The sequence below is a fragment of the Rhincodon typus genome, chromosome 3, assembly GCF_021869965.1.
Source record: "Rhincodon typus isolate 14 chromosome 3, sRhiTyp1.1, whole genome shotgun sequence".
In the NCBI taxonomy this organism is placed as follows: Eukaryota; Metazoa; Chordata; class Chondrichthyes; order Orectolobiformes; family Rhincodontidae; genus Rhincodon; species Rhincodon typus.
Genome location: NC_063334.1, coordinates 8515056 through 8528802, shown reverse-complemented (window position 1 = coordinate 8528802; position 13747 = coordinate 8515056). Strand labels below are relative to the sequence as shown.

General features: G+C 37.8%; 1 protein-coding gene across 2 annotated transcripts in view; it reads right to left on the bottom strand.

The window, feature by feature from the left end:
- Window positions 1–13747, bottom strand: part of LOC109914311 (centromere protein C) — an 80040-nt gene that overhangs the window by 30521 nt on the left and 35772 nt on the right. For both annotated transcript variants that reach the window (XM_048592404.1, XM_048592410.1), the window contains exons 8-9: window positions 6505–6666; window positions 4608–5347 (exon numbers count right to left, since the gene is read on the bottom strand). In XM_048592404.1, the coding sequence (XP_048448361.1) occupies window positions 4608–5347; window positions 6505–6666 (902 nt within the window). The remainder of the gene's footprint in view (window positions 1–4607; window positions 5348–6504; window positions 6667–13747) is intronic.

Here is a 13747-nt window from a genome sequence, read left to right as displayed (position 1 = left end):
ATGGAAGTGCAGCTTGATAGCACTGTTGATGACACCATTGTTTTACTGATGACTGAGAGTAAAGTGATGGGGTAGTAATTGGCTGGGTTGAATTGGTCCTGCTTATTGTGTATTAGGACTTACTTTGGGCAATTTTCCAAAAGGTCAGGATACTGGATACAGTGCAAAGATGGCACAAGCAGACAGGGACTGGGGCTATATTTCCAAAAATCAATTAAAGTAGCAAAATAGGTTGAGAAAGGTTTTAAAGGTATATGGGAATTCTGGCTTTATCTCAAACTTCTCCAAATAAAGCGCATTCTACTTTTTGTCTCTGGATCATGGAATTAGTAATTCTGATAGTATTGCAAGATGTTGTAATACCAGATTAGTAATTATTGTTAGCATTGAGGCAATAGGTGACAGCATTTTTATCCTTAATCTTGAAAACTTAGCTGCAAAGTTTCTTCTGGAATTCTATTTTGAGCACTTTGAATTTCAAATTTCAGCTCCTGTTTTAAAAAAAAACACTCCAGGTTCTCTCCACCTATACTTGCCCATTTACGTGCCTATAGCAATATTTCCTCAAAGAAAATTTGCAACAGCGCTGTCAAAATTTCAAATGGACATTCAAAGTTTTAATACAGGTATGCCTGTATAGCAAAATTGGCTTGGTTGCAATCCAATCAACATATCAAAGAGATATTGTTCCAATGACAGCTGTGACAAAGATGGAAAAGATATGCATTGTTCTGAAGTAGTGATGCTGTCGCATGGATGAGCTGAATATTATAGACAACAGACACTCTTCATAAAGCTTAGTTGAGCATTTAATAACCAAATTGCTGTTGATGAAAGAGAAAGAGACAGGTGACAATGTAAACAAATACTGCTCTGCACTTGTCACGTTGAGCTGCTCCTGTCCCTCATTTTTCTGGCTGGAGTGGAAATGTATTGTTGCATTTTGTGACTAGCTCAGCCACACATCCTATTGGCTCAAGGGGAAAGAAGCACAAACAAGAAAAACATTAATAAACAGTTCCAAATTGAGACTATCATCCTCACTGGAAAGTCAAAAATTTTTAAGGTTCATATCATTTGAAGACATCAGGGTATAATGGAGATTCCAGTTATTATAGTGTTGCATAATGTGATCTTTACTGTATATAGATGATTGAAAAGTCAATCAATTCAACTTGGCTATATGAACAATACACTCAAATACAAAATGTAGAGTTCAGCAGATCTTTTATTTCCACTCCAAACAATAGCAGGAAACAGTTAAACGCACTAGACACAGCAGTGGGCCTTGACAAATTAGTGAAGGCTTGTGCACCAGAACTAGTCTTCCCTTTGGACAAGTTATTCCAGTGCATCCATAACATTGGCATCTATTTGACACAAGAAAGTGCACAGGGATGTCCTCTCCACAAAAAAATACAACACCACAACATAATCAGGTCATTTAGCATCGGATCAGTTTAATCTCATTAATCAGCAAAACGTTGGACGAGGCCATCAATGGTGTTATGTTCTCCTTTATATTGTTGTGGCATGTGAGTGCTGCTGGTAAGGCCAGTATTTGTCATCTATCCCTAATTGCCTTTGAACTAGGTAGCATGCAAGGCCGTTTCAGAAGACAGTTATGAATCAACCACGTTGCTGTAGATCTGGAGTCACATGTAGGCAAGACCAGGTTAGGATGGGAGATTTACTTCCACAAAAGATATTTGTGAACCAGATGGACATGTACAATGGCTGATGCTAATTTTATGGTCACCATTACTAAGACTAGCTTTCATTTCCAGACTTAGTCACGGAATTTAAATTCCACCAACTGCAGTACTAGAATTTGAACTGCTATAAAGAGCATTTAGATAATCTTCTGGATTATTAACACCATCTCTCCCAAGAAAACTTAAATTTACCAATAACCACTGATGCTCCGCTTAGATTCATTCAAGACAACATTACTTTATTACAGACTTGGTCCAAACATGGAAAAAGAGCTAAATTCTAGACCTGAGGTGAGAATCTCATTTTCAGCATTAAAGCCTTCGATAAGGTTCCACATCGAAGACTGATTAGTAAAGTTAGGTCACATGGGATTCAGGGTGAGCTTACCAATTGGATACAAAATAGGTTTGATGTCAGGAGAGGGTTGTTTCACAGACTGGAGAACTGTGACCAGCAGTATTCCACTGGGATCGGTACTGGGTCCACTTTTGTTTGTCATTTATATAAATGATTTGGACAAGAATATAGAAGGCATGGTTAGTAAGTTTGCGGATGACACCAAAATTGGTGGTATAGCGGACAGTGAAGAAGGTTATCGAAGATTATAAAGAGATCTTGATCAATAGGGTCAACAGGCTGAGAAGTGGCGAATGGAGTTTAATTTGAATAAATGCGAGGTATTGCATTTTGGTGAAACAAACAAGGACAGGACCTATATAACTAATGGTAGGGTCCTGTGTAGTGTTGTAGAACAGAGACCTAAGGTTTCAGGAACATAATTCTTTGAAGTTTGCATCACAGGTAGACAGATTGGTTAAAAAGGCATTTAGCATGCTTGCCTTCATTGCTCAGACCTTTGAGTATAGGAGTTGGAATGTTATGTTGAGGTTGTACAGGACATTGGCGCAGCCTCTTCTGGAGTACTGTGTGCAGTTCTGATCGCCCTGTTATAGGAAGGATATTACTAAACTGGAGAGGGTTTAAGAAATGATTTAACAGGATGTTGCTGGGAATGGAGGTTATGAGTTATGAAACATAGCCTGAATAGGCTGGTATTTTTTTGACTGTAGGAGGTTGAGGGGTGACCGTAGAGGTTTATAAAATGGTGAGTGGCAGAGATATGATGAATAGCAAAGGTCTTTTCCCTAGGTTGGGGGAATTCAAAACTAGGGGGCATATTTGTAAGGTGAAAGGAGAAAGATTTAAAAAAGACATGACGGACAACTTTTTCACACAAAGAGGGGCTCGTGTGGAATGAACTATCAGACAGAATGGTGGATGCAGGTACGGTTACAATGTTTAAAAACACACCTGGATGAGTACTTGAATAAGGAATGTTTGGCTGAATATAGGCCAAATGCAGGCAAGATTGCCCTTGACATCAAGGCAGCAGTTGATCAAGTTTGGCAATGGGAATGAGGAGGGAAAGCTCTCCACTGGTTGGAGTCATATCTAAAACAAAGGAAGATGGGTGTGATGATTGGAGGCAAACCATCTCAGCCCTAAGTATTCACTGCAGAAGTTCTTCTGGTTAGCATCCTGTGCCCAATCCCCTTCGGCTGCTTCAATGACTGTTCCTCCATACGAGTTAAAAGTGGAAACGAAGCTCAACACCATTCAAGACAACGCAGGACAGTTATTTGACACCTATTCACCACCTTAAACATTCATTTATCCACCAATGGCATGCTGTATCTGCTGTGTACCATTTAGAAGATGCACTGCAGCTATTTGCCACCCCTTCTTCTACTACCTAAAAAGACAAGGGCAGCAGGTTCACATTAACATCAGTACCTGCAAATAGCCCCAATATTACACACCATCCAGATTTGGAAATCTATTTTGGTCAAAATCCTGAACTCCCTCTTTAAAAGGTCGAGAGTGTACTTTCACCTTAAGGACAGGATTGCAGAAGTTCAAAAAGGTGATTCACCACTACCTTTTTAATTGCAATAAATTTTGGGCTTACCAGCAATATTCACATCCCATGAATTAATAATTAAAAAAATAAAGTGTACAGGTAGTTCTCCTATTACACGATAGTTATGTTTTTGTGCGACCTCACGCAAGAGAAAGTCACACTGTAGAAAATTACGTTATTGGGAAATCACTATAGAAAATCGCTATACTGCACAGTAAAAAGTTTGCATTATCCAAACAACACGCACTACCCATCAATTGCATTACAGTCAATTGGCGTTAACGAAACACATCATAGCAGAAATACCTGTATAGAGGTAATATAACAATTTGAGATTAAATAAGTAGACCAACTATGCTGAAATGTGGCAAAAAAATAAAATGTACCAAAGATTATATCGAATTTCAGAGAAACCTAATTGGCTGGCCTTGCATTTTTAACAAAATTAAATCTGAATATACTGAACATGAGAGAGTAGACATGCAGAATACAGAAATTAGGCTACGAAAGGCTTATTTTAATTTGAACATACTTTGAATATACAAATTCTTCCCTCAAACATGCATATGCAAGATCCATTCTCCAATTATAGGTTTTAGCAATAACACTTCCAAATGTTTTCTCGCAAACTAATTGTATCTTCCCAAGAGTTGCACATAATTCCAGCTGAACCCACATGAAGAAGCACAATTTGGCTATCATCTGAAACATAGAAGGCACAACTGCCCTCTTTCTTATACTGCACTCAATACTTGCTAACTATTTCAAATTCTGATTAGCCATTTAACATCAACCCACCCACTAACAACTTACATACCTAACAGTAACCTTACTGATATTGCCTCTGGTGACTGAAGTCTCAGCAGTTAACTATTAGATCACAATATGCACTTTTCAGTTTTATTTATACAAATTAACAAGTGATCCATATCATTACAGGAAAGACAAACAGAAAAATTTAAGAAGTTACCTGCTGGTTTTTGTCCTTGTCTTTTCTTCATTTTCTTTCGGCTTTGAATTTGCGAGTTTGCAAATGAAGTTTGGTCTGATTTTTTTTCATAGTTATGGAACCCAGGCAAATTTACTGAGTTTTCAGACTTCAAGAGTCTCTTAGAAGGAGTCACATCTTGTTCAGCCAGGCATGACTTATCATTTCTGTTTTCATTATGCTTAACACACAAATCCTGTAACTCCTTTTGACCTTCAACTCTGCCAGACTTGCCTATCGATTTTTTTCTTGTTCTTCCTTGTTTTTTTCTTTCTTTTTTTAGTTTGGGAGATGGCAAGTATTCAGATTGTGATAAGGATACATTTTGTATTTCTTGTTCCTCTCTCTCAGAATTAACAACAATTTTATTATTTTTCAATCGACGTGTAGATCTTTTCCCAGAGTATTTTGGTTGATTTTCATTATTTGATTGTTTATTTTTGTTTTTAAATTGTTTTTCATCAATTTTCTTTTTTAATTGAACGGCTACTTTTCTTTTTGGTTCCGTCTTCTGTATTCTCTCCTTTTTTGTTTTCTTTGCAGGCGAGGCAGATTTCTTCTCCTGTTCAGCTGGGTTCTGGTTTATAGCTTTCTTTGGTATTGTAATCCATGATTCAAAACAGAAGCTCTCCTCCTCTTCCAATTCAAACTCAAATTCATGGACAGGTGCTGTACCTGTGCAAATATCTTGCTTTGGTTGTGGTAACACGGAAACAGCTGGCCTATGAAGAACATGTTTTGAAAAATTATCAATTTCTATTCTAGTGTAAGGAATATTGGTTGGCATAATGCCAAAGCACATGCATAACTGTGGTCAGTAATGTTAAAATTTGATAAATGCTCTCTTACCATTTTCAAATGGCCGAGGAAGGGTATTTTTAGGTTAAGTATTTAAGTGTCTACTGCCAACCTTCTGAATTTGTTACATTCACCCCAGCCAATTGGAAAGAAAAGTTGTGACGGTTGCTGCAGGCCAATCATCTCAACTCCAGGACATGTGCTCAGGGTGGGGTCCTAGGCTAACCATTTCTTGCCGCTTCATCAATAATCTTTCCTCCATCACAAATTCAGAAGTGGGAATGTTTGCTGAAGAATGTAGTGTTTGATGACTCTTAAAATACTGAAGTATTCTGGATTTCACATGCAGTAAGGTATAGACAATGTTCAGGTTTTGGCTGGTAAGGAGCAAGTAACATGCGTATTACACAAGTGCCAGGTAATGACAGTCTCCAACAAAAGGGAATTTAACCACCTTCTCTCAATATTCAACTACATAACCATCCCCACTATCAAGATCCTGAGGCTTACTATTGACCAAAAACCTAACAGGACAAGCCACATAAATTACAAAAACTTACAACTATAAGTGAAGGTTGGATTGCTGAAGAATAAGATGCATTTTTTTAAAATAAATGTTTTCATCTTCATTCCCCCAAATACCAAAGAAATTTTCAGGGAATGATCATGATGCTTTTGTTACTTCAGTTTCAGTTGAGGTAAATCTCAAAGTTATGACATTTTTAACACAGAGCATGTTACAACAGTCTTAGAATAATTTTTGTAAGCGGATTATTTTTAAAAATACTTTGCCAGTACGTTCTGTGATTTCTCAATTCCAATATAATTTAGCTCTTCAATGTAGAAAAGGTTCCAGAGCTCATGAAATGATAAATGGCTGTAGACTTAAAAATTGAAACACACTGTTCTCGCTAGAGGAATCAACACAAGTTGGAAGCCATATGTTGTTATAGGTTTATAAACATGGTTGCATGCTAATTAAACTAAGGCTTTGCTTATTTATTATTAGATCATATGGTAAATATTTAAAATCATACTGATACTGTAATAAGATTTGGTTATTGAAGGTATCATTACTCACTTTATCCCAAAGGTATTAAGAAACTGTGGTATTTGTTCATTCTTCTGTTTTCCAGTTAATGAGGTGGATGACACAGCACGATCAGCAAGACAATCCCTTTGTTTGTTGGTCACACGTTCGCTGTTTAAAACTGCAGGTGTTTCACTTGCATTCAAGGTTTGTCTGTAAAATAGTTAATGAGAATAACATAGTAACCATACAAAAGAACGAACAGTTCTTAAGGAGATAACAAGGTGTACAGCTGGATGAACACAGCAGGTCAAGCAGCATCAGAGGAGCAGGAAAGCTGACATTTCGGGTCGAGACCCTTCTTCAGAAATTTCTTAAGGAGTGTTTTTTTAAAAGACTACCTTGTAAAAGGAATAACTTCTTAAATGATAATTTGTTAAGTAAAAGTTGCTGGTCCTTTCTGGAGAATTGTGATAAAGTAAAACCTGGTGGTAACCAAGCGCTCAATGTATCCAAACTACAACTGACAACATTTAGACTCATTGAGCAGAGTGAGCCTATTCATTCTATTGTGCCTGTGTTAGCTCTTTGAAAGAGCCATTCAATTTATGAGGTACATCTAATTCCCTTTTAAAATTTACTAATCTGCTTCCAGTCCCTTTCTGGGACTGCATTTCATAACAAGTAATTTGTAACCAAAATCTTACCTTCCCATTAGTTCTTTTGCCACCTGCTGTAGGAATGATATTAAATTGGAGAGGGTTCAGAAAAGATTTACCCGGATGTTGCTGAGACTGGAGGGTTTGAACTACAAGGATAGGCTGGGACACATTTTTTTCCACTAGAGCAAAGGAAGTTGAGGGGTGACCTTATAGAGGTTTATAAAATCATGAGAGGCATAGATAAGGTGAATAGAAAAGGCCTTTTCCATAGGCGGGAGAGTTCAAAACTGGGGACATATTTTTACAGTGAGAGGAGAAAGATTTAAAAAGGGACCTGAGGGGCAACTTTTTCACACTGAGGGTGGTTTGTGAATGTGGAATGAATTGCCAAAGGAAGTGGTAGATGCAGGTACAGTTAAAACTGTAAGATGTTTGGACAGGTACATGAAAAGGAAAGGTTTAGAGGGATATGAGTCAAACATAGGAAAGTGGGGCTTGTTTGGTTTTGGGAAATTAGTCGGCATGGACGAGTTGAACCAAAAGGTCTATTTCCATGCTGTATGACTCAATGACTACAGTATCATGAAATTGTATCTTCATAATTTTCGCACCTGCATTAAATCTCCCCTTAATGATATTTGTTCAATAGAGAACAAACTCAACTTTATCCATACTACTGAGGTAATGCACCTCTGGTTTAATTTCAGAACTCTTCCCTGCATTCTCCATGGCCTTGACTGTGGACAAAATACTGCAGTTAAGGTCAAAGCAGTAATCTATAAAATTTATTACAACTTTTGCTAGTCCTTTGATTTCCTTTTTTAAAACTATTTTCCCCTCGAGGTGCAAGCATCACTTCAAGGCCAGCATTTATTCTTTAGAAAGGATGCTGCTGAGCAGCTTTTTGAAGCACTGTAGTCCGTGTATAGATTGCCATTACAGACAGAGTTCAAGGATTTCGATCCAGTGACAGAGAAAGAATGGCGATATAGTTCGGACTCAGAGTGGTACACAACGTGAGTGTGAACCTCAGGTTCTCGTCCTAGCTGACAGAGGTCATGGGTTTGGATGGCACTGCCTTCATGTCATCGGCAAACCTGGATTTATTGTTTTCTCCCCGTCATCCAAGTTGCTAATGAATAGTCTTCTTTATTCTTTCATGGGATATGCCTGCATTTACTGTCCATCCCCAATTGCCCAGACAGCAGTTAAGAGTCAACCACATTGCCAAGTGTCCGAGTCTTGTGTAGGCTGGACAAGCTAAAAACATGAGATTTCTTCCTTAAAATTCCATCTGGTTCACCAATGCCCTTTACGACAATCAACAATGATTAATGATTAACTTTTTTTTTTAAATTCCTCAGTTTTACTGAATTCAGATCTCACCAGTTGCCATGGTAGAAGTTGAACTCATGTCTCAGGGACATCAGCCTAGAGGTCTGGATTACTTATCCAGTAGCATTACAACCACCTCCCCTGGTTGAGGCCCAAACACAGCCTTCTGCAACACTACTAGTAACAATCTTTCCAATGTTCTTATTCTCCGGCTCTTCTTACACACCAATTTCCATCAACTCCAAGATATTCAACTTTAGCTGATATAGTCTTATGAGGGACCTTGTCAAATGGCTTCTGGAAGTCAATATAAATAACAAACATAGACATTTCCCAGTCCACAACTTTAGTCAACTCTTCTGAAAATTCAATCAAATTCATAAAGCATGAGTTATCCTTTACAAATCCATAAATCAGCATCAGATGCCTCCAAGACCTTGTCCCTCCCTATCTCTGTAACCTCTTCCAATCCTACAAGCTGTCAGCATTTACCAAGCTGATGGTGGTGAGTTTTGCACCCTGATTTCAAAAGGTCCACTGTTGTCACACATGATTTCAGATACTTCCATGCTAACATCTAGAAATCTCTCCAGAAACACCCCTCTCCCTCTTTTATAGTTGCTTCTTAAAACATACACTTCATTTACGAAGCTTCTGGTAATCATTTCTGATATCTTAAGGGGAGGCAATGGCCTAATGTTATTATCGCTGGACTGTTAATCCAGAGACCCAGGTAATGTTCTTGGGATCTGGGTTCGAATCCCGCCACGGCAGATGGTGGAATTTGAATTCAATAAATATCTGAAATTAAGAGTCTAATGATGATCATGAATCCATTGCTGATTGTCAGGAAAAACCCACCTGGTTCACTAATGTCCTTTAGGGAAGGAAACTGCCATCCTTACCTGGTCTGCCCTACATGCGAGACCAGACACACAGCAATATGGTTGACTCGTATCTGCCCCCTGGGTATTTAGGGATGGGCAATAAATCCTGGCCCCCATCCAGTGAATGAACAAAGAAAAAAAATCTGATTTGGAGTCAAAAATTGTTTTATTGGGAAGGTGATTTTTAACCACCATTTTCTGTGCTACACATTCAATACAGTACTTATTGCAGTTCAGAAAGTGCACTAATGCTTCCCATTATTGGGGCCTAACTTTTCTTTCACATTATCTTTCAAAAGTGCTGTTCCTCAAATAAATGGGTTTGAAAACATTTCTATTATTCTGTTTTATTAGTTGTGCTTTTGGATAATCAAGAGAATAAAATTTTAGGAGACTGTACTAAACAATGGAAGCATCATGCTACAAGCACAGAGTTAAATGATTCCACAACCAACAGATCAAAGCTCCGCAGTCCTGCCACATCCAGTTCTGAACGGTGATGGATGATTACAATCAAGCACTGTATGCAGGGTATTTGGAAGCATAAAATTACAATGATATTAACAATTAATTGAATGGGCAAAAATCTTGCAAACAAGTTTCAATGTAGGTAAGTCTGTGATCATCCATGTTAAAGCTAAAAAGGACAGATTCGAGTACTTTTAAAATGGTGAGAAAATTAGAAACAGTGGAGATCCAAAGAGACTTGGGATTCCAGGTACATAGATTATTAAAATTTCATGGAGATATATAGATTATTATTAAATTAATTAACAGAATTCTGGAATATATACCTAAAAGGACTAAAACAAAGGGGGTAGAAGCCATTCAAAACATACACAAAGTCCTTATTAGACCATAACTGGAATAGGGAACAATTCAAGACACCAAATCTTGGGAAGGATATATTGGCCTTGGAGGTAATGCAGTATAAATTTACCAGAATAATCCAGGACTCCAAGAATTAAATTACATAGAATGATCACACATATTTGGTTTGTATTTTCCTGTGTACAAGAGTAAGGGATGATTTTATTTAAACTTTCATGCTATCAATGGAAGCAGGTAAGGCAGATGGAGAGAGACTAATTTCACTGGTTGAGATCATCATCTTAGAACCAGATCTTTGAGAAGAAGTGAAGAAACATTTCAATGTGTGGATGGAAGAAGAAATTTGGAACTTTCTTAAGCAACTGGCTTAAAGCAGATCAATCATTATTTCACGGAATGGGAAAATAAGAACAAGAAGCACAATTGGCCTACTCCTCTTCCTATGAAAAGGATGAGGAAAATTAACATTAAAGCATTATCAGACAGGAATCTAGTTTGGGTGCCAGGTGAACAAGACTTGGCGCAAATTAAATTACCACTATGCAGAGTTTTGTTTGAGCAAGGTAAAAGTTTGAAGGTCGGCCATGCAAATATTGGAAAAGGCAAGAATGCAAATAACTTAGACAGTAACAAAGATCTCTCTGGCACTACTTAGAAAAGTATCACACCACTTTCTTGGTCTACAGATTTTTTGTGGAACACTTGGCTTGTCAAAAAGAGAAAGCCAGGTGTTAAAGCACAACCATGACCAGGTTATATACTTAGAAGGACTAAGCCTGAGCAAAGCCAGCAGTATAAAAGTATTTGTTTCTGAGTTTGGTTGTTGGCCTTGTGTTTTCTACACTGGAGCTTTTTAGGAGACAATGTTGTCTTTTGCCATTTAAGCAATTCTAAATCATGCATGATTTGAAGATGCTGTTAAACGCTAATGCTAGTTTTATGGTATGTAATACATTATATATTATTAGTTTCTTAACAAAAGGTATGATTTATGGCCAAATTTTCTACAGAAAATGAGCCTATTAAGTTAAAGGTAAAAATGCATTAAGTGGAGATAACAATGCATTTCCCCAAATTCTGCCAGGATACTACTATAGTTCTGGGGACCTTGGTAATTGAGCTGCTGCATAACATCTCACAGACCTTACTTGCTTCTCCATTCAATTTTATAAAAGAAACCTGACTTAACACACAAATTAAGTTTTCTGAAATGATGCAAGACGTGATGAAATCTTACTTCTATGCAATAAAATTTCTTTGGCTTGGTTGTCTGTGGAGCCCATATTTTTTAAAAGTATAAAGGTTTAGTTTCAGTTTATAGAAAACATAACCTTGCTAAAGAAGTTGTCTGTTGTGAAGGGCACAAATAAGGAGCATTAGGAACGAGAGCCCAGATCGAGACCAATTGTTTTGTTTCAACAGAAAAGTTAACTGTTATTAACATTAAGTTCCACAAACCAAGAAGGGAGATTTTTTTTTTTACAGAAAACATTTGTGACAATTTAATTTTAATAATTTTTTTTTGAAGTTCAGATAACATTGAGAATGCTAGAGAAAATCAGGAGGTCTGGTAGCAACTGTGGAGAGAGAAACAGAGTTAATGCTGAGTCTGGTATGACACTTCTTTGTACCAGACTCAAAACATTAATTCTTTCTCTCTCCACAGTTTCTCCATTATTCTGTGTTTGTTTCAGATTTCCAGCAAGTGCAGTATTTTGTCTTTATTTAGATAACATAGGTCAGTTGAACTGCCAAATTGAAATCAACAACCATATCTGTCTATGGCCAATTAACCAACAGGGCAATTCTCTCATGGATATTAAAATAGAAGATAAGTAGGTCAGTCAGCTCATTAAGCCCTGCACTTCTATTCCATACGATCATGACAATTTCTCTACCTCAGCTTCACTTTCCCACCTGCTTCTAACCACTTGATTCCCTGAACGATTAAAAAAAAGTCAATAGTAATCTTGAAAATGCTCAACAATAGAGCATCCACAACTCTCTATAGAATTACACAGTGCAGAAATAGGTCCTTTGGCCCATCATGCATATGCCAGATAATAAACACCAAACTACACTAATCTCATTTACCTGCATTTGATCCATAGCCTACTAAGCCCTCGCATTTTAAGTGCTTATCAATTGCTTTGAGTCATAGTCATAGAATCATACAGATCCACCTGTCACTCCTCAGCCCATTGACCCAATTGATCAAGATCTCCTTGTAATCTTAGATAACCTTCTTCACTGTCCACTATACAACCAATTTTGGTGTCATCTACAAACTTACTAACCATGCCTCATATTCTCATCCAAATCATTTATATCACTGACAAAAGTGGATCCAGTACCAATCCCTGTGGAACACCACAGGTCACAGGCCTCAGGCCTCCAGTCTGATATTCAACCTTCCATCATCACCCTCTGTCTCCTACCATCAAGCCAGTTTTGTATCCAATTGGCAAGCCCACCCTGAATCCCATGTGATATAAAACTTTACTAAAATGTTGAGACAGTACTTACCTCGACCACACTCTCAGGCAACACACTCCATATTTCTACCACTCTCGGTGAAAAAAAATTCCTAGCTCTCCTCTAAACAACTTACTCCTCACTTGAAACTTATGCCCTCTCGTCTTTAGACATGTCTGCCATGGCGAAAAGATTCTCACAACCTAACCTGTCTGTGCCTCTTTCAATACCTCAAATTAGATCTCCCCCGTCATCCTCTTCTACTCCAAGGAAAACAAACAAAACCTGTCCAGTCTCTCCTCATAGCTGAGACTTTCCATTCCAGGCAACATCCTGGTGAATCTCCTCTGCACTGTTTCCAGTGCAATCATGTCCTGCTGATAGTGTGGTGACCAAAACTGCACACAGTATTTCATCTGTATCCTAAGCAATGTTTTATAAAGATGTAGCAAGATCTCCTTGCTCCTAATGAAACCAAACAGAATTCCAAAGATTTATATCTCTTTGAATGAAGAACTCCCCTGTGTCAATCTTAAATGATCAATCACTTATCCTGAGATAGTGCCTATTTCCCAGGAGAACAACATTCAGGCATCCAGCTTTTCACTCCCTTCAGAATCTTGTTATGTACCTCTCATTCTAAACTTCTGGGTGTGTTGGTCCAAGTTACTCAGCCTCTAAAGACAGGACAATTTTCTCATACCAAAAATCAATCCAGTCAACATCTGCTGTACTATCTTGGAGGCAAAAACATCCTTCCAGAAATACTGAGATCAAAACAGCACACAATACTACAGATGTGGTCTCAAAGCATTGTACATGTGAAGTAAGATTTGTGATTTAATCTTCTTGAGGAAAGGCCAACATGCCAGTTACTTTCCTAATTGCTTGCTGTATCTATATATTCACCTTTGTGTTTCTTGTAAAAGTACACCAAAAAGTTTCCCTGAAATCAACTAAAATCTTCCATCTGTTTTTCTATTCTTACAATCAGTAAATAAGCTCATACTGAGATAGTAAGACCTGCCGGTGCTGGAGTCAGAGATTACACAGTGTGGAGCTGGAGGAACACAGCAGGCCAGGCAGCATCAGTGAAGCAGGAAA